This window comes from Sebastes fasciatus, chromosome 24 (genome assembly GCF_043250625.1).
Source record: "Sebastes fasciatus isolate fSebFas1 chromosome 24, fSebFas1.pri, whole genome shotgun sequence".
Lineage (NCBI taxonomy): Eukaryota > Metazoa > Chordata > Actinopteri > Perciformes > Sebastidae > Sebastes > Sebastes fasciatus.
The window spans coordinates 14,163,774-14,183,704 of NC_133818.1; the positions used below are offsets into that span (position 1 = coordinate 14,163,774).

The 19,931-nt window shown below is 43.1% G+C and overlaps 1 protein-coding gene and 1 long non-coding RNA gene across 2 annotated transcripts in view; both read right to left on the reverse strand.

The window, feature by feature from the left end:
- The window catches only part of LOC141763270 (uncharacterized), a 71,997-nt gene that overhangs the window by 31,665 nt on the left and 20,401 nt on the right, over positions 1-19,931 (reverse strand). The window lies entirely within an intron of this gene.
- prkx (protein kinase X-linked) overlaps positions 7,161-19,931 on the reverse strand; it is a 29,025-nt gene continuing 16,254 nt past the window's right edge. Inside the window, exons 4-8 of the mRNA XM_074627826.1 lie at positions 18,206-18,325; positions 14,632-14,727; positions 11,629-11,686; positions 8,375-8,452; positions 7,161-8,206 (exon numbers count right to left, since the gene is read on the reverse strand). Of these exons, the coding sequence (XP_074483927.1) occupies positions 8,081-8,206; positions 8,375-8,452; positions 11,629-11,686; positions 14,632-14,727; positions 18,206-18,325 (478 nt within the window). The 3' untranslated portion in view covers positions 7,161-8,080. The remainder of the gene's footprint in view (positions 8,207-8,374; positions 8,453-11,628; positions 11,687-14,631; positions 14,728-18,205; positions 18,326-19,931) is intronic.

Here is a 19,931-nt window from a genome sequence, read left to right on the forward strand (position 1 = left end):
TCAACCGCCTCTCAAATCAAACCGCACTTTGTTCCAACACCTGGTCCCCTCTAATTAAACCAGATGAAGGTAGAACCTCCTCTCAGCAACACTGGGCAACACTGAAGCACCTGTAGAACCGCAATGACCATGTTTCTCTTTATGAATTATGTTCAATTTACATTTCTTCCTGATTCACGTTTTAAAACCTCAACACAGGTCACAGCGTCAGTGATAGCGTTGGGGGGGAATTAATGTATCGAAGCAGGAAAAGTGGTCCAAGTGTAACAGGGGTGCCTTTAGGACCCTGGGGAGTGAGGGAAGATTATTTAGGGACACCGGTAGCGAGCGCTTTCTCTCTTTCTCTCTCTACTACCGATCCTGCCGACAACGCCAATTATGTAGTATTGAAAATTGTATTTAAGACTGTAACTATCAATTTCCAATCTAGTTCACCTCATCTCTCCCCAGCGTCAGTGATACGGAAATGAATGTATCGAAGCATGAAATTGTCACTGAAAAAAGCATAAGGAAATTTAATAAATATGAATTCAGACATCTGAGACTAAAGTTCCACAATTCTGATGAAGACCATGATTTTTTTTTTATTCTGGGTACTCTGAACTCATCTTCCTCAGAATTCAGAGATCAATTTCTGAATTATTTTTTTCTGTCTGAACTATTTTTTTTTTTGCACATGGCGTTAATAACCTCCCAGCGGTGCCTGCAAAGTTCTGGTCCTGCTGAGGTTAGCCTGAGGAGCCCAGGTGGGTGGGTGTTTGTCACCCAGCAGGGTGTGGTGGTGCGTTCACAACCTCTGCTGATGACAGGAATCCCCCAGTTGACCGCTGCGTGCTGACATGACCTGAGTGCTGACTTGTTATTAAAGTGATATCACAGGGCACGTAAACAAGCGCACCCTGTTGTTAGGGTGGGTGGAGCTTCACAGGGACAATAAGACACTAAGAAGACTCCACAAGACCGATGATTTACAGTGTATATATTACCTCAGATACATCACATGAGCTGCTCACTCATCTAAAGGACCTCCATTAGTGTGCCTCTCCAGACCTTAGTCATTCACTAACAAAGATATGCTAACGTTGTACTCATAGAACTCAACTGGTATAAAATCATGTAGATGATCTACAGTCTTGTTCTATTTGGTGGAATAATGCAGCCATAAAAAAAACCAAAAAACTTCATATTTGATTTCATATAAAAGCACTTCAAGGTGCTTTACATGCTAATAAAAGAATAAATCAAAAAAAGGCAAACTGAAGGGGAATATTCAGGGTGTACATACGTTTGAGTATGAGGCCTCAAATATTAATCTATCAGTGGTAGAAAATCTCTCTCTTGTGGGATCAGAGCTGGTGCCAGACAGCTCTCTGATTTCTACGGGGGCTTAAAGTGTTCATTATTCATTCATCTGAAGCTTTTTTTTTCCCCCACTTGATTTCAATTTCACCGCTGGACGACATTCAGCCACCGACTAATGAATCCATTCGCCGTCGGCTGAAGCATCAGAATCATTGTCACGTCTGTCTCTTATAGCCTCTCTAAAGTTGGCATTATAACCTGTCCGCGCACGAGCTGTGGTACAGGAGAGTTAAACTATACCATCCACATAATAATATAAAATAAAATGCCTCCTTAATAATAATAATAATGAACAAATGCCTCTACAATAAACAATTAAGGAAACTGAAATATAGTTTTTATTTTTCCTTTTACCCTCCTTTAAAGTTTCCCCAAATAAAATACACTAAAATTAATGGGTATAAAGGGTTTCAGTGAAAATCAACACACTGAATAACCCTCCAATCACTCAGCACTCAGCTGAAATGAAGCTTTTGCTTGTTGACTGGTTGACGTGATCTCTGCAGGTGGATGTCAGCTTTATAATTACACCAATTATCCTTAGTTGACCATAAGTGATCCAATCTGTATCTACCTCCTCTGGAAGCTCCGTCATGTTTTTATAGAACAGAGTGTGAAAAGCTTGTTTTCCTCTTCTCAGAGAAACACTTAAAGATGCACTTTCCCTCTTAAATCCCAGCTATGCTCGGCTGTGATATCATCTACTCTGTGAACGAGCTTATAGAACTCCATCACATCCCCTCTGTGTCTCCTGTATACGAGAGGAGGTCGTCTCCTTGTGTGACGTCTCTCTCAGAGTATGGTAGCTCTTCTTTGAACCTTCTTTCTATATATTTTATTTAATATAACACCCTCTAGCTGGCTGTTAACGAGGGTCTTTTGGCACAGAGAAGTACTCGTATCGGTACTCGAGTTCCCAAATGTAAGTACTTGTACTCGGTCTGAAAAAAAGTGTCATCGGTGCATCCCTAGTAGAAATATTTCCTCGCTTAAATTTTGAGAAGTTCTCCTGATTATCTCCAGTTTAGAGCCGGCATGACGTTCTCCGTGATGGATTATCTTCCTCCACATCCTGTTTGGGATCGTCCTCTGGGGAAATGTAGCAGGCCAGTTTGCATGACGCACTAAATTCACGACATAGTAAGATGGTTAATTCAGTGTACACGTTGCAGTTTTTTTAGTGTCTGATACGGGATACTGAGCATTTCCAGTCACAGAGGCCTTCTGGGAAGTTATATCCCCGTGCACTCCTGCAGCCTCTGCCATCACTCCAGCAAATCGTCCCAGAAAGCCCTTCATAAGGGATTCATTAGCGGACTATTAGGAGGCGTGCAGCTCCACAGTCCTGACTGTCACCACTCACGGCGAGACTCCAGACCAAACATGACTCACTGTTCCACTGTAAACACACAATAAGCCTCCGTGAGAGTTCAGCACATTAACGGCAGTCCTACCTTTGGGTTTCAGAGATTAAAGCTCACCATAATCTGTGTCAAATACCGAGTTAAATAGTGATTAGATTTAAGGAGATACAGATGGAGTACAGTCACACCTCTGTTGGAAAAACACATGGTACTAGTTGGGGAACGCCACGTCAGCGGTTTCCTCATGAGGGAAGAAAAAACACCGACACCTTGCTGGCTCTCAGAGAGCTTAATGATCACCAAGCATTCATAATATCCACCATCTGAGCATCAACAGTAGGACTCCACGTGGCAGTGAGAGGAACTGCAGCCGCCTCTGTGATGGTTATAATGTCTCTGAGGAATCAGGGCTAATTCATAGTTACTCATCATTTTCCCATCATGCAGAGCTGATGCATCCTGTGGTGAAATAATTCCTCCTTAGTCACACTGGAGGGAAAAAACATCGACCTCCTGGAGCTGTTAGTCTAGACTCCCACTAACAGGGAAATTCATTGCAAAATTGCTCATACATTTTTTTTCCTTTCTACAGAAATTTCTTTAAAGGTCCCATACCGTGCTCATTTTTAGGTTCATACTTGTATTTTGTGTTTCTACTAGAACATATTTACATGCTGTAATGTTAAAAAAAAAACATTATTTTCCTCGTACTGTCTGCTTGAATATACCTGTATTCACTCTCTGCCTGAAACACTCCGTTTTAGTGCATTTCAACGGAATTGCAACGGAATTGCGTTGCTAGGCAACAGCTTGGGTCCATGTTTACATCCTGTCAGCTGGTGTTATTTACATACACTGCAACAGGAAATAAACTGGGACACATTTAGAATGTTTAAAACCGTATAACGGTCTAAATATTGTGTATTTGTGACATCACAAATGGACAGAAATCCTGACAGTTTCAAACGCGCAATATCTATATATTATATTTTATTAAAATGTCATTATTTTAATACAATCTGCTTATTTTGTGTAGATTCATAATTTTGGGTGGGCGCAATTGCAGACCAGGGGAATATTTAATTTAATCCTGAAGGATAACCACTAAAATCGCAAGCGATTCAAAGGGAGAGGGGAAACAGCAAATGAAAACAGGCCTAAAAGGAAGGCTCCCTATACACAATAAAACTTGAAAAGACTAAAATTAAAACACCACTGCCGAGCAGCTGACTAGAACATAAATGAAACAAAAGGACCAGCGAAGGCAGGCCACACAGACCTAACCCACTCTAAGAGACTCCAGAGAAGAGAAGAAGCTAAATAGTGATAGGTTCACGTGGTACTTCTGCAGATTCAAACACCCCCTATACAGATAGAGCAAGAACAGGACAGCACGCTCACTACCTCTGACAAAGAGACAATGATTCAGCACCTGAGCATTGAAACCAGGGGTAGATATAGGCTTCAACCAGCTGATCCTCATCAGGGCCAATTAGGCTCCACAGCTGCGTCTGCTCAGAGATAATGAACCCAACCTGCCTGCTGAGTGGCAACTGACCCTCACACATTAGTCTCTAAATCCATTTTTAACTCTCAATATTGTTGTCATTCGTCTCTACCTCTGAGATTTACAGAATAAAGTTGTGATATTACGAGAAAAAAGTCCTAATGTTACGAGAATGAAAGACATAACTTTACGAGAAAAAACGTAATATTGCGAGAATAAAGTCATAACTTTACAAGAAAAAAGTTGTAATATTACGAGAATAAAGTCGTTACTTTACGAGAAAAAAGTCGTAATATTACGAGAATAAAGTCATAACTTTATTTTTTTTACCTGAGAAAAAAGTAATATTAATTCATCATAGCTTTCTCAGATCTCAGATTTATAATTTTTCCTCAATACTGCGTCGTACCATAGACCTACAACGATAAATACAAATTAAAATTATTTTAATATTTCAGTCTTGTAATGCAATATGTTTGCCGTTCATTTCAGAGCAGAGAACAGAACAGATGTTTACCTCTGCATGATGCTGAAGGTCTGTAGATGACAGTATCATGTGTGTAGTGATGCTCTCCTCTGTTACAGCCACTCAGAGCTGTGAGCCGAGAGAGAGAGTCGCTGCATTTCTGTCTATCTTTAAACACATCACTGAAATGAAGAGTTCATTTCCCAAATGTCAGATTTCCATTTTATGAATATGAAAGCGTTACTGCCTGACTACACGGCTGACCTTCAGAGCGCCGCTCGACAGCAGTGGCGGCGGCTGAGTGATGGGAGGATGAAGAGTGTGTGAGAGAGAGAGAGAGAGAGAGAGAGAGAGAGAGAGAGAGAGAGAGAGAGAGAGAGAGAGGGAGGAGTAGGAGGAGGAGGACGACAGAAAGGACCAGGCAGGACACGAGGAGAAGAGAATGTTTCTTTCTTATCACATTTCCTTAAGTCTTCATACAAACTTGTGCCATTTGCTTAAAGTTCCACAATGAAAGGTAGAAAAGAAGCTACTGTATATAGATTTAGAGGTGCTGATCCTCATCCGGGCCGCTTCACACTCCGAACCGATCCAGTGAGTGATGGAGGTCACGGACCGATTGATGCCAACAGGACCACATCATCTGCAAAAAGCAGATCCTCAGCACACCGAACTGCATTTGTTGTTATTGATACTAATTTAATTGCCAGTAAAATCCTAAATGTACTATTATAATTGCTATATGTTGTCGTTAGATAGACAGTTTATTTTTCAACCTTTCAGTACATATCTTTAATTTACAGGATCCTTTTTCAAAAATCTTTACTTTGTGTTAAAGTGGAAACAGACAACTTTTCGACACCCGTGTGGTTCCCAGTGGTATTATTGTTGGCGCCGCTGTCGTAAAGACAGAATTGCATAGTGAAAGTGCCGATGGTGTCATTACTCTACAGCCAGTACACTGTACAATCAGCATTTATTTCACAAGTTAAAAAACTGGTCTATTGCCACTTTAAGACGACAGAAGAAGAATGCTCTACAACAGTTTGTCTGCGATGTGAAAGCAATTAAATCATGGGAGTGATTCTGTTTTTTTTTTTTACTGGATGGTGGTGAGCGTGGCAGCAGCAGCACATGGATGTGTGTGGATGAGTGAAAGCGTGGCGAGGTGAGGATGTCAGCTGCCTGATAAAATATCTGGTCTAACATGCCGTCTTCTGAGAAAACACAAAAACACACCTAGAGTGTTTACTACGTACGTAACTTTGAGTTAAAGTCCGTGCACGTTCAAAAATGACGCTAAAGGAGTCCCGATGTGACGTGTTGGGAGTGAGGACCCGATGTTTTGCCTCCTTGTCTACTCTGGCTTGTGACCCAGGAAATCGATCTCAGCGCTCCGCCTCGGAGGACGTCCCTATTCCTAAAATGCATCTGGAGGAGCGAGGAGGCTTGCCGGAGGAGCCATAAGCGAGGATACACCGGTGTATCCTTCACGGAAGTTTTTTAACGACCGACACGCCCCAGCTCCCCCTTATAGGATATCGGTCACTGATTAGACGCTGCCGCCGACCGGACTGATCTGATACACGTCAACATCGCTGAGCTTTATACCGGAGTAGGGATGCTAAAGCTGCAGGAGCACAACAGATATTCGTTGACAGGAGTCCCCATTTCACCCGTCCGGGAGCGTTAACTTAGCAGCTACGATGCTGCGTGTAGTGTCGCGGACATGCAGCCACTTTCCCAGCAAAAGTCTCCACCGCACATTTAGTTTAGTTTAGCAGGTTGTCAGCTGTGTGTCTGCGCGGCGTAACGATAGCGAGTGTCCGACAAACAGTGTGTGTGTTTGTGCTACGTTCAAATCTAGCAAATCTAGCATTGCCGGAGGCTTCGTGCTCGCCGCCGCCGCACACGTAGTCTGCGTAACTTTAGCGAAGATTCCGACAGTGTGAGGTTGTTGGTGGCGTTACAGCTGTGAACGTAGGTGTAGCAGTGTTTGTACAGTTTATTTGTCGGTGAATAAATGCTACGAAACTACAACTCCGGAGCGCTCAAGCGAGCCGGAGACAGGTGCCGACTTCCTGTATCCTGCAACTCCGGCTCCGCCTCTTAAGGTGGGCTGTTAAGGTGGACCTCCTTAAAAAGACGAGCCGCTCCTCTGAGCCGCTCAGCTTTTGAATCAATTATTAACGTTTCTTTTAACCGTTTTAATTGATAGCGTTAATCGGTTAAAACGCTTAATGTCGATTAAACGGTTAATGATTAACATCTCTATACCGGAGTGAAGACAGATCACAGATTAAACGTTTTATAGTTAAAAACCTAAAAAAATATTTCCTCGCTTCATCTCCCCTCGCTTCCTATTCCGTGGGCGGGGGACTAAGACGCGAGGAGAGGAGTTGAGGAGAGGAATAGTTGACTAGCAGCAGCTCTGTAATGAAGCGTGAGGCACAAAAATAAATCACATCATCACTTGGATTTTAATGGCAGCGAACATAAAATCAAGTTTTGTGAAACTTTAAAAGGCCAATATTGTCCCCCAAATAGCAGACGAAGCATTCTGCAGAGTAGTAAGTGATGAATACTGTAACGTAGCTCACATCCCCAGCACCTCTCATGAGCTTTAAAAGCATGACAACAATGATGATGATGATGATGATGATGATGATGATGATGATGATGATAAGTGAAGTGTGTAGACCAGCTGGACGGTAATAACCGCTGGCTGTGAGTAAAGCTGGAGATAACAGAGCAGGGAGAGTTTACAGTGGGAGGACACGGGAGCGCGTTCGGCAGCTCGCGTGCGCGGAGTGTTCATCAGTTCTGCACGCGGCGCCGACGGCTGAGAGAAAAAAAAGCACTAGTTCAGGTGTAACTGCGAGACATCATGCCCATCACACTGTGATGTAAGGCACCTTTCTTTTAGTGCTACGCATTACCAAGTAAAGTGACTCGTGACTACAGAGAGTCGTCTACTGGCCAGCTGACGGGCTACAGCACCGGTCTAGGAGTCACATTTAATACGACTTGCATGAACACATTTTTTAAAAACATATAAAAACATGAGAATATAAAAAAAGACCTGATTGTTCTCTGTGTTTTAAACCTAGAAATTAACAGTCTTTAGTTTTGCATATGAGCAGGCTCAGAGAGAAAAACAAAAAAAATAAAAAATTGAAAAAAAACAGCAAAAGACTTTTTAGTCAGATAAATAAAAATATAAAAAAAAAAGCATCTCTGTGGTATGATATTGGAGTTTTGTCTTCAGGGAGGCCGTTATTAGATGATAGATAAGGGTCTCCTCCCGCGACGGTACCTGGAACAGTTGCTATTCTACATGTGGTGGACGTTCCGTCAATAAATATAAAGCAGGCTCAGTGGTCAGAAGTTCTTGAAGATCTCTAAGTCCTTCGGAGGCACGGGAGGGTCTTTCTTCCAGTCGTCCTCTGGGTAAACGTCGAAGTTGGACGTGTCCCCCTCGTGGGACACTTTGGGAACTATGGGAGGCTGTGGAGACAACGGGGGGGACACAGGATGAGTACAGGTCTGAGAATTCTCCTCCACAACACACCTTCCTGCTCCTCTCTGCCGACTGCGTTGCTGTATTTATGGCAGATTTTTTCACTGTACCAAGGTCTTCATCAGAACCTGAGATGAAGAGTTTAGACCTCTCACCTTCATCTTCCTCAGAGGAACGGCATCCCAGTCGACGGTCTTGAACCACCGGTGCTTCCTCACGTCGTCCGCTCCGTTCTGAAACACACAACACACGGCTGGATGCACACGTACTGTACAACAATACCGGTCATATTAAACAAATTGTTTTAATCAAATAATTAAAATGGACCGCTTAATATTTAAGTCCATCCCAGCAGCAGCAGCAGCAGCAGCAGCAGCAGCAGCAGCAGCAGCAGCAGCAGCAGGAGCTCTGATAGGCCAGACTCCTCGCTGACACATCACAGCTGGCCAATCAGAGCTCCTGCTGCTCTGTGGCCTGAACTTCATTTCAATGTAATTTTCATTAACTGATCTGAGCTCTGTCTGTGTGTGTTGATGAGGTATCGTGTCTGGTAATGAGAGGTCCCTCCAGATGTATCCAGCTGTGAGCTGATGTCTCTCTGCATGAGCTCAGGCTCAGCAGTGAGGGGGACATGTTGGACAACCTGTAGGGTTTATTACTAAGAGTACTAAGTCGTCTGCTAGACTTCAACACGTGGTTACGTTACGTATGTGATGTGACGTTACGTACGTGATGTAACTTTACGTATGTTACGTTACTACTGGGTCAGGTTTAGGAAAAGGGGATACAATTTGGGGTAAAATAAGCACGTTTGTATGTAAAATAAGTCAACGTTGACTTTTGGTTTCACACGGGACACAAACAGGGTGAAAGTCCTGTGTTTGTTGGACCCGTCCGTCCACCCCGACCTCATCCCTCAGACGACTTTGTCTTTATTACACGGCTGTGTTGAATACTCTATTCTGATTGGCCAATTACAGCGTTCTAAGGTCTGTTATTTCATTATAGCAGACGGTTTCTATGTATAACAGACGGTTGCTATGTATAACAGACGGTTGCTATGTATAGCAGACCGTTGCTATGTATAGCAGACCGTTGCTATGTATAGCAGACCATTGCTAAGTATAACAGACCGTTGCTACGTATAACAGACCGCTGCTACGTATAGCAGACCGCTGCTACGTATAGCAGACCGTTGCTACGTATAGCAGACCGTTGCTACGTATAGCAGACCGTTGTTATGTATTGCAGACCGTTGCTATGTATAACAGACCATCGCTACGTATAGCAGACCGTTGCTACATATAGCAGACCGTTGCTACGTATAGCAGACCGTTGCTATGTATTGCAGACCGTTGCTATGTATAACAGACCGTCGTTACGTATAGCAGACCGTTGCTATGTATAGCAGACCGTTGCTATGTATAACAGACCGTGTGTCAATTCATCATTGAAAGGAAGAGGAAAATAATTATAAATTACAGAATTTAGAGATTTTTTTTTTAATAATATATCATTTTATAATCCATGTGTAAAAGCTGTTTATGAAGTCTATGATTCTTATAGTGTGTTGGTCCAGCCAGCCGGTGACTCACAGCAGCGTCAGTGTTGTGCTCTCTTAGGAGGAATATTGGTAGCCTCCGATCAATAGCATCTTGTCTGGGATTATGTGGAGTTAATCACCGGGCTTAGACTAGTATTTGTTTTATTGAGAGCGGCTCTCAGTCTCCGCTCCTTTCACTAATGTTAATTGAAACGCTCCAGTCCTCCAGTGTGAATGGGGAATCTACACAGCTTCCCCATTGATGCGTGATGAAGTGGCAGGCTCCCAGTAAAAAAACGTACACACCATTTTCCACTCTGTAATTCTTCCAAGAGATCAACCCTCTCTCACATTCCTGAGGCTGTACGCAGAGAACCGACTCTGAATGCTTTTTTTTTTTCTCCTCCGCATTTCATACGCGCTCGTGTTGTAGCTGTGCAGTGGAGCTGTTTTAAGAGGTTTGAGAGGAGCCAAATGGAGCACATTCATGTGTGATTTTAATCCTCCTGTCATAATCAGGGCCACACTGGATCGGAGGGAGAAAAGAACAACCTCTCTCTGCAGACTCTAACACTATGGGACGGTTATTTATGTGTATTCTAACTCCCTCAGACCTGGGTAACTTCCTGTCCAGCCCTGTTTCAGGTACTTCAACTCAACTATCAAGAGAGAGCATCGCAGTCAGATCAGTCTATAAAGCTGCACCTTTCTCCTGTGAAACCCTACTTAAAGGTCCCATATAGTAAAAAGGGAGATTTTCACGTCTTTTATATTATAAAGCAGGTTTGAGTGCTATATAAATACTGTGAAAGTATCGAAACGATCAATCCACGGAGAAACACACACAGCCCGTATTCAGAAATTGCGCGTTTGAAACAAGCCGCCAGGATTTCTGTCCATTTGTGATGTCACAAATCTACAATATTTAGACCCTTTCACAGTTTTAAATGTAAACATACAAAATTTTTGCCCAGTTTATTTCCTGGCTGCAGTGTATGTAAATAACATTAGCTGACAGGAAGTAAACATGTACCAAAGCTGTTTCCTAGCAACGCAATTCCGTTGCCATTCCGTTGAAATGCACTAAAACGGAGCGTTTCAGACAGAGGTCAAATACAGACATTATCAGGCAGACAGGATGAGAAAAATAAAGTGTTTTTTTTAACATTAAAGCATGTAAACATGTTCTAGTAGAAACCCGAAATACAAGTATGAACCTGAAAATGAGCACGATATGGGACCTTTAATGCATTAATGCAATCAATCTTTCGGAGACTGACAGCTGCTGATTTTGCCATGTTGTGATTTGAGCATATTGTTTTATGCTAAATGCAGTACCTGTGAGGGTTTCTGGACAATATTTGTCATTGTTTTGTGTTGTTAATTGATTTCCAATAATAAATATATACACACATTTGCATAAAGCAGCATATTTGTCCACTCCCATGTTGATAAGAGGATTAAATACTTGACAAATCTCCCTTTAAGGTTCATTTTGAACAGATTAAAAATGTGCGATTATCGCCATTGAATATGTTAATTGATGGACAGCCCTAATTCTAATATCTAGAGGCGTTTCTACCCACATTGATTAAAGGGTCTATTGTAGTAGACTATCACATAGAGTTGGAGTCTTGTGAGGACAGGTATTGGGTTCTGATCTACGTCTGTGTTCTCTCTAACTCTGCCTCCACACTGGTCAACACTTGGAACTGTTGTGACGAGTGTGTGTCCGGGTAGTTTCGCTTGTCCTGTCCCGTCGTCCTCAGGCTGCTGACGGCTAAGTGAAACCACCTCCTGAAATGGTATGAAACATGGGGGAGCTGCCATGTGGTTCAGGGAGAACAGGAAGTCTAACCAACTCACCTTCATGTTGCCTAGCCGCCTGGCTCGGTCAATGACCAGAAACTTCTTGATGAGGTCTCTGGGGGGGAAGAAAGGAAACAGTCAGTGAGTCCAAAGCTGTACAGTCTCTCTCACACTCTCTCTCTCTCTCTCACACTGTCAGAATGACAGATGCATCCACACAAAAGGTAGCCGACAGCCTGTGAAAGGTGACGAGGGGCTGGCTAAGTGAGTTGTGTCCCTATCACAATCTTTTAATTGAAGAAAGTGAAGCTGCAGACGGGAACTTTTTTCTGAGCCGACTGTAACCTTGTGGCTGCGATGGAGACATCCGTGTGAGGGGAATGAGGATGATTCACAGGGCTGTTGTAATGGCAGAGAGGAGCAGATAGAGAGATGGAGAGATAGAGGTTGCTGTATCTCACATCCGACGAGCTGCTGACAGACTCATAAATACAGAGACTGGATGTCAGCAACTCAGCTATTTCTCAGTTTTTTTTGTCTAAATCCTTCCGATGCTTCGGAGTGAGATGTCACGGAGAAATATTGTAATCAGCTCCGGGGGGAAATATTTGTATTTATGGATTTTCATGACGGAGAATCCGTCTGGAGATGATGGGAACAAGACGTGAAGCAGGGCGAGAGGCGATCACATAGCTACAGGAAAGGGCTACCTTATATCGTGTTTCTTAAAGATGTTTCCCTTCAGTCTGAGGTTTCCCCCTCTGAGCTGCACTAATCACTTTTTATATCAACTCTCAGGGATGCACCGATACCGATACCAGTATCTGGTCCGATACTGTGCTAGGAGGAACAGGAGGAGCACTGCCAGAGCCCTACAAAATGACCACCAGCAGGCTACTGGTGTGCATGTTTCTGACCGAACTGTCAAGAAACAGACTCCACAAGGGTGGCATGAGGGCCCGACATCCTTTAGTGGGACCAGCCCAGCACAGTGCAGCTCCATCGGCATTCGCCAGAGAACGCCAGAATTGGTGCCCTGTTCTCATGCCGGAAGATGCTACAGGCAGCATAACGTTCACCGCGGGGTCTCCAGGCTCTTTCACTGTCATTTTTCAAAATATAATTTATACTTTCTTTCTTGTCCTCAAAAGACTTGGAGAGTTGTGTAACAAGTGGCTGAGCTCCTCGAACACAGTCTTCATCTGAGGCAATACAAGCTCTCCACTATGTAATGTAGACACGGAGGTGGTGCAGAGGGCGAAGGTCAGGTCAACACAATGTCCAGAACTAATCCTAAACTCATTTAATGACTGATGAGGAGACGTTTTTCCTGCAGGGTTCACCCTGGGACGGCTCTCCCGTCCGTCTCGTTGTCTCTGCTCGGCAGCAGCTGCAGTCTGCCTGCAGTCCTCTTGCAAGGCATTCCGCTTCTTGATGGATGGGAGTGTGTGTGTGAACTGTGTAAGAGTGATATAAATGGTGGAAATATTTAAAAAAATCCTTCTGTCTGCTGGCTGCAAGATAGATGGCTTAACAGTGGGTAGCTGCCGAATTATCAGGGGAAGCAGTGTGTGCCTGGTCTCTCCGGGGCCACTGTGTCAGCACTTGATTGAGTGAGTGCATGCACACTCACACACTCACACTCACACCCAAAGTGCGCCGAGCCTGTAATCTTGCACATTCCTGCAGCCTCCAGCTGGTGTAATGGGTGGTGTGAGCTGGGTGTGTCATTAGTGACTGCAGGTCCGACTGAAGCTCCTCCGTAGCTCCAGGGAGCTCATTGACCTCCGTGTTAAAAGGGACGCTGCGGTACTTAGAGACCCCCGCCCACGGCCGATATAACCCACACAATCGTTTGAAGTATGAGGCTTTAATTAGTCATTTGAATGGTTGGTGGGATGGCTAGACTATCGTTTCCTGAATGGCCACAGATCAGGTCCCCCTCCAGGCCAGGGTTAGACTCTAGATGAGCCCCAGTGAGGCTCAACAGATAATAGAGCTGGCCCTGGGGCTGCAGCTACAGCTGAGGACACTTAGGGCAGGTTCTTGGTGTATTTTCAGTTTTTTTTTTTTACATTCTCGAGTTAAAAGGTTGATTCGAGTAATAGATTACTATTTCAAGGTCAATGAGGACCGTTATGTTGAGAAATAAAAGGGGTTTACGGGTCTGTAATTCTTCCTAATCATTTCCTGGAAAGAATGTAATGCCATTTCGTACTACAGTAATAATCATACTTATGTAATATTACGATTTTTTTCTCATAAAGTTATGACTTTATTCTCGTAATATTACAACTTTATTCTCGTAATATTACGACTTTATTCTCATAATATTACAACTTTATTCTCGTAATATTACGACTTTATTCTCATAATATTACAACTTTTTTTCTTGTAAAGTTATGAATTTATTCTCTAGACAGGAAGTGCCCACTAAACAAGAAAGCCCGGTGTGTCCTGGGCTTAGGCTCGAGTTTGTCAGGCGCAATGGAACAAACCACAGGATGATTGAGGAGGGGGGCACCATAATTAATTTTATTATTTCGAGCAAATATGTATATCTTTGTATTGCCTATAATCTATCTAATGATGCCAGCTGTAGTTGCGCACTTGTGCTTCGTCTTAAATTTAAATAATTCATCATTATGATTGTTATGATGACGCACAGCGTGTGTAATATATGTAATATAGACTATACTGAGGGTAAAACACAGACATTATGCTACTGCGTTAAAATTAATTAAAACAATTTCAAATCAAAGCCTTCGCATTTGATTGGACTGCTAAAAAGTGGGCGGGCTTACAGTGTAGCGTGATACGGAGCTACAGGTCCTCTGTGTGCTAAAAGTTGCAGATTGATTGATGGATGTTATGATATTATTGGTTGAAACTGGTTGTTTTCTAGCTAACGTAACGAGAAAAGGTCATTGGATTTTGATATAAAAATACAAAGAAAATGATTTTTTGTATTTATATTATTAGATAGAGGCACAATATGACCTGGGGATGTGATCTGAAAACACACACAGTTCCTGGTCGGTGTAACTCGGGGTGTCTTACTTGACGTAGAAGTCCAGGTGGCGTGGGAATTCCAGTTTTCCGGCCAGAATCTTCTGATAGATTCCAAACGGATTGTCATCAAAGAACGGCGGGTACCTGTGAAGAGAGCGAGAGAGAGAGAGAGAGAGACACATGTTCATCTTCCGGCTGCCCCTCTCTTGAAGCTGAACACACACCGTCACATTGAGCAGAAACAGCCTGATGCAAGGAGCAGGTAACGGAAGGTAAGAGCTGGCGCACCTGGATCAGTCCGAACAACACGGGGAGAGGTCACCATTTAGAGTGTGTGTGTGTGGGGGGGGGGCTATGATAACTGGAGACAGAGCTGCCTTTGTGTTTTGTGTTTCAACCGCTCCACTGAATGCCTTCCCCAGCTCTCCTGTTCTTCCCTCCGCTCTGCTCTGCTCTGGACAAGTCATTACCCACAAATTACATAATGGGACCGGCCTCTAAACGCATTACGCACGGAGCAGACAGGCGCATAATCGCACCGGTTTGTCACACGCCGCTTGCCTTCCCAGTGAAAAGCTCCGGAGGCAGGAGACTGTGGGATGGGGGCGTCTGGGAGCCGGCGCTGCACCACAGACTACCACAGAATACTGGTGCTGTCATAGGAGGAGAATCTGGGTCACTGTGGAGGACCATATGATATGACCATTTACTGGTCAAACAGTGGATGATGTCACATACGACAAACACATTATACATCCAATCTGAATTTGTTATTGTATGGATCATAAAAGGTAAACAATGTGATGTTTAAACATCACAATCTGTTGAAGAGGGCGTGTTATACATTTACACTACGAAAGATGTCATTTGCGAGCTGTTTGATGAGTCGTGACTGCTCCGCCGCGACGTAGAGATGTGGTATGAGAAGGTAAACATGAAGGTACAGGCAGAGCATCTGTAGAACATGATGAATAACGCTTTAAATAGTTTCCTTTCAGGAAACTCAATATGTCCTCAGTGCTACTGTATATCCATGTTTTATTGACTTTACATGCACTGGCATAATTTTAGCACCTGTGAGTTGGAAACGGAGGTCGTGCGTATCATTTCCATAAGGGCTGCACGATGTGAGGAAAATATGCAATACGGAATAATAACATTGAATGTCGCAATAACGATATCACTCGCGATAAATAAACAGTTATTAGAGTGTCACGGTGAGAACACAAATACCGCGTTACAACGCAAAAGTAGTCCTCAAAACTTTTAATCTGCTTTTTGATTGGCCAAAGTCCATTTTCCACCTATTCTTTTCAATTCTATTAGGTGTGCTGAAGAGGCATTCAAGCCACTATGCGTCAGGCCCCCTCGTTTAATTCCTATATTCCCACACGCTGTATGTTACCTATTTGAAATGTATCATTTTGCAGGTTTAAACCCGTATTCTTCGCTGTGATTTATGTTAAAAGGTGCCACAGATGTGTATCTGTACATATTTATATAAAGTGTTGAAGTTAAAGTGACGATCTGCCTGTGTGGGTGACGGCTGGTGTTTCTCCAGCTCTAATCAGAAGGCTGATGCTCCGCTGATCCGAGGTGGACGAGGACCGACCGGGGAACAGGTGAGAAACGGGAAAGGGGTCAATTTCATTTTTTATGCACTCAATATGGAAAATTGAGTCCGAGGAATAGACATAATTAAATTGGGATTCATATTTTTGCATTAAAATACTTTTTGATTCAATAATTAACATGAAAATGACCCTGAGCCTGGTGTGAGTCTTGGTCTGGGGGAGTCAGATTTGTAGTGTGAGGGAGTCAGATTTCCAGAAATGTGGCCCCGGAGGCAGGATTATGGGAAGGAAGACTCATTCCTTATGTTTTTCTCTCCCTTGGGGGGCCCTGACCCTTCACTGAATGCTTTCTCAACTCCCGGAGGATGACGGTCCACCACCTCCACCACCGCTAACTTTTTCAGAAGCAGTTGCCACATTCTTGGATCGGGACCTCTGATGGACAGCTATACACAATACGGCCAGATGAAGGGAGCTCTTTGTCTGAAGGGTTGTTACAGTAGAGCCCCTCCATGGACACGTCTGGCTCGTGATGTGTAGGACAGCACAGCGTCCTAGTCTGCCAGGGCTGCACACTTCAAAGTCTGCCCTGATGAATGCTGGGAGAACGTTGCATTCTTTCTACAAAGTCAAAGCCAGGTAGCTTTTCCTAGCAGGATATGAAGAAGGTGGATGTAGGGGGTGAGGCTAGCTGACCTCTCAGTAGGACTGGAGGAAGGTGCTCCATATGTGGGAGTTAAAGCAGTAAGGTCCGATCTAGGGATGCACCGATACCAGTATCGGGTCCGATACTGTGCTCATGTACTTGCAAAACGGCTCCGATACAACGGCAATAATACCACTTTATGGTCATTTGGGTGTGCTGACCCTTTAAAGAGGACATATCGTGCTCATTTTCAAGTTCATGTTTGTATTTGGGGTTTTTACTAGAACATGTTTACATGCTTTAATGTTCAAAAAACACATTATTTTTCTCATACTGTCTGCTTGAATATGCCTGTATTTACCCTCTGTCTGAAATGCTCAGTTTTTCGTGAATTTCAACAGAATTGCAACGGAATTGCGTTGCTAGGAAACAGCTTGGGTCCATGTTTACTTCCTGTCAGCTGATGTCATTCACATACACTGCAACCAGGAAATAAACTGGAACACATTGGAGACGTTTACGTTTAAAACTGTGAAATGGTCTAAATATTGTAGATTTGTGACATCACAAATGGACAGAAATCCTGACGGCTTGTTTTCAAACGCAGTTTCTGAATACGGGCTGTGTGTGTTTCTCCGTGGATTGAGTGTTTTGATACTTTCACAGTATTTATATATCACTTAAACCTGAACAGGGAAAATCTCACTTTTTACAATATGGGACCTTTAAGTAGGGTTTCACAGGAGAAAGGCACTAAACACTGTCAGAATACAGAATACTCACGTTTAATCGTTATTCTATGTGTGAAAAGAATCAAATATGAAAATAAAATCTATTGAATATTGGCAAAAAATACCAGCCAATATTCAGGTAGGGCCTTGCTTATTGAACTGGTTCAATCCCTTAACTGCTGGATTACAGAATATCAACTGGTGTGTCTGTGAAAACAAAGTCTCAATCAATGTTGAAGTTGATCTCAACCTTCACACCAAGACACACATGATTATCATTCACAGTGAACGACAGAGAACAAACCAGAGCTCTTTCTAAAAGGGGATCGTTGTTCTTCAGTGATCCCCATTCACACGCTCATTTGTCGCACTGAGCACGGAGAGAATGGAGACAATAACAGCAGTACAATTAATAGAATAATTCCTTTGTTCGGTGTACACAGGCTCCTCCGGCTCTGCTCTCTCACTCGCCGACTCTTGCAGGGCTCTTCTGTCGGATTGCATCACTCATGTACAGGTGTTCGTGTTATTGTGTCCGCCCTCTATCCAGTTGTTTTGAGAGATGATTGTTGATCAGTGCTGCTCTGCCTCCGGTGCTCTGGTGGAGGAGAGCGCCCCCCGGTGTTTAAATGGGTGGAGTGTGTGTGTGTGTGTGTGTATACTACACTTACCCAGCCAGCATTTCAAAGATGAGGATGCCCAGAGCCCACCAGTCCACCGCCCGGCCGTGACCTTTGCTTTGGATGACTTCGGGGGCCAGGTACTCGGGAGTGCCGCACAGAGTCCAGGTCCTGATCACACAGAGAGAGAGGGGGGTCTGTTATTTATGAGCCGACTTTACTGTCTTCCAGAGGTTCAGTTCTAGGGCTAGAGTGAAGCCACGGATATCATATGAAACTAGAACACCTAAGGAATCCATCGGTACCAACCATGTCATGCTGACATGTCAGGAAGGAGGCTAAATAACGCTCCAAATTTTGCACAAAATTTTAGCGAGGAAAAACTGGCCATTTTCAAAAGGGGTCCCTTGACCTCTGACCTCCAGATATGGGAATGTAAATGGGTTCTATGGGTACCCACGAGTCTCCCCTTTACAGATATAACCACTTTATAATAATCACATGCAGTTTGAGGCAATCTTTTACGGTATTCCTCGAGGTTTTGGTGTCTTAATGTGGGATTATTGATCATTTTTATCAATTCTCCAGTGGTAAAAAATGCTTCAATTTAGCACCAAGTCTGTGTTACAAATGGTATCAACCCAAAAATTGCTACTTATGAGACATAACAGAGCATTATATCATAATGTTTTAAACCCTTATACACTTTTACAATTCATTTTAAATCATTATTTCATGCTTATTTCTGATTTATGACGAAGAACTTGACACACAATGCTGCATCTCAAATGAATCTCCAGGTTCCCAGCTTTCAGATGATGTACACCACTTCTATGTGACATCTACTGTTGACCTGCTATCTCCCCCTAAAGACCCCCCTAAAAGAAAAGTTGCATGGAAACAGCAACTCTCAATAAAGAAAGTTTTTACGCTCACTTGAGGTGGGTTTTTTTTTGTCGAAAAAGAGTTGATGCTCTAAATTGATCATAGAAACACCTTCGCTGAATAAATTCTGAGCTAGCGGATATTTAGCTCACATGACCGATCAGCTGGTCTCTGCAGTTGGCGTCTTCCCGGATATTCCCTGCCAGTCTGGCTCTTTTAACTGCTCCAAAGTCCAGGTTAAAGACAAAGGCTGACCCTGCAGGCATCGTACAGTACCGTCCGTACTGTAGAAAACGAGTACCGTCACGTTTTTAGAATTTTGGCATCGACTTGGTACCGAAGTATCGGTTCTCGTGACATCCCTAGTCTCTTGTATGCACAGTATATGCATATGTAATTGTGTGAATATGTATATGCAAGTTTCTTTATTTACCTATTCCACTGTTTTTATTTCATTATTTATGTTTCATATCTATGTTGTCTGCCGTCGTTGGGCTTGAAAAGTGCTCTACGAATAAAATAATAATTATTATATTCCCATATTCACTTGACAACACGACCTTGTCTATGTTGTCTGCTTTTTATGTTTCTTGTGTTTGGTGAGACAAAGACACATTTGGACATGACAGACTAATTCTAATTATTTTTTTTCATCATCGGTTAATTTTAAATTCCAATTCTTCTCTAAAAATGAATCGATTCATATTTTTTAATAGTTTACTACAACATCAGACGAGGACAAGTTGTCACATTTGCTGGAAACCGTGACGTGTTGTGAAAAAATGAAAACTATTAAATGGTTTTTATCAAATTGTGGCTTCCCTACCGATCAAGTTTCAGCTCTAGAAGGAAAAAAAAAGTGTAATTGTCTTTTTAGTGCGGCGGCATATCT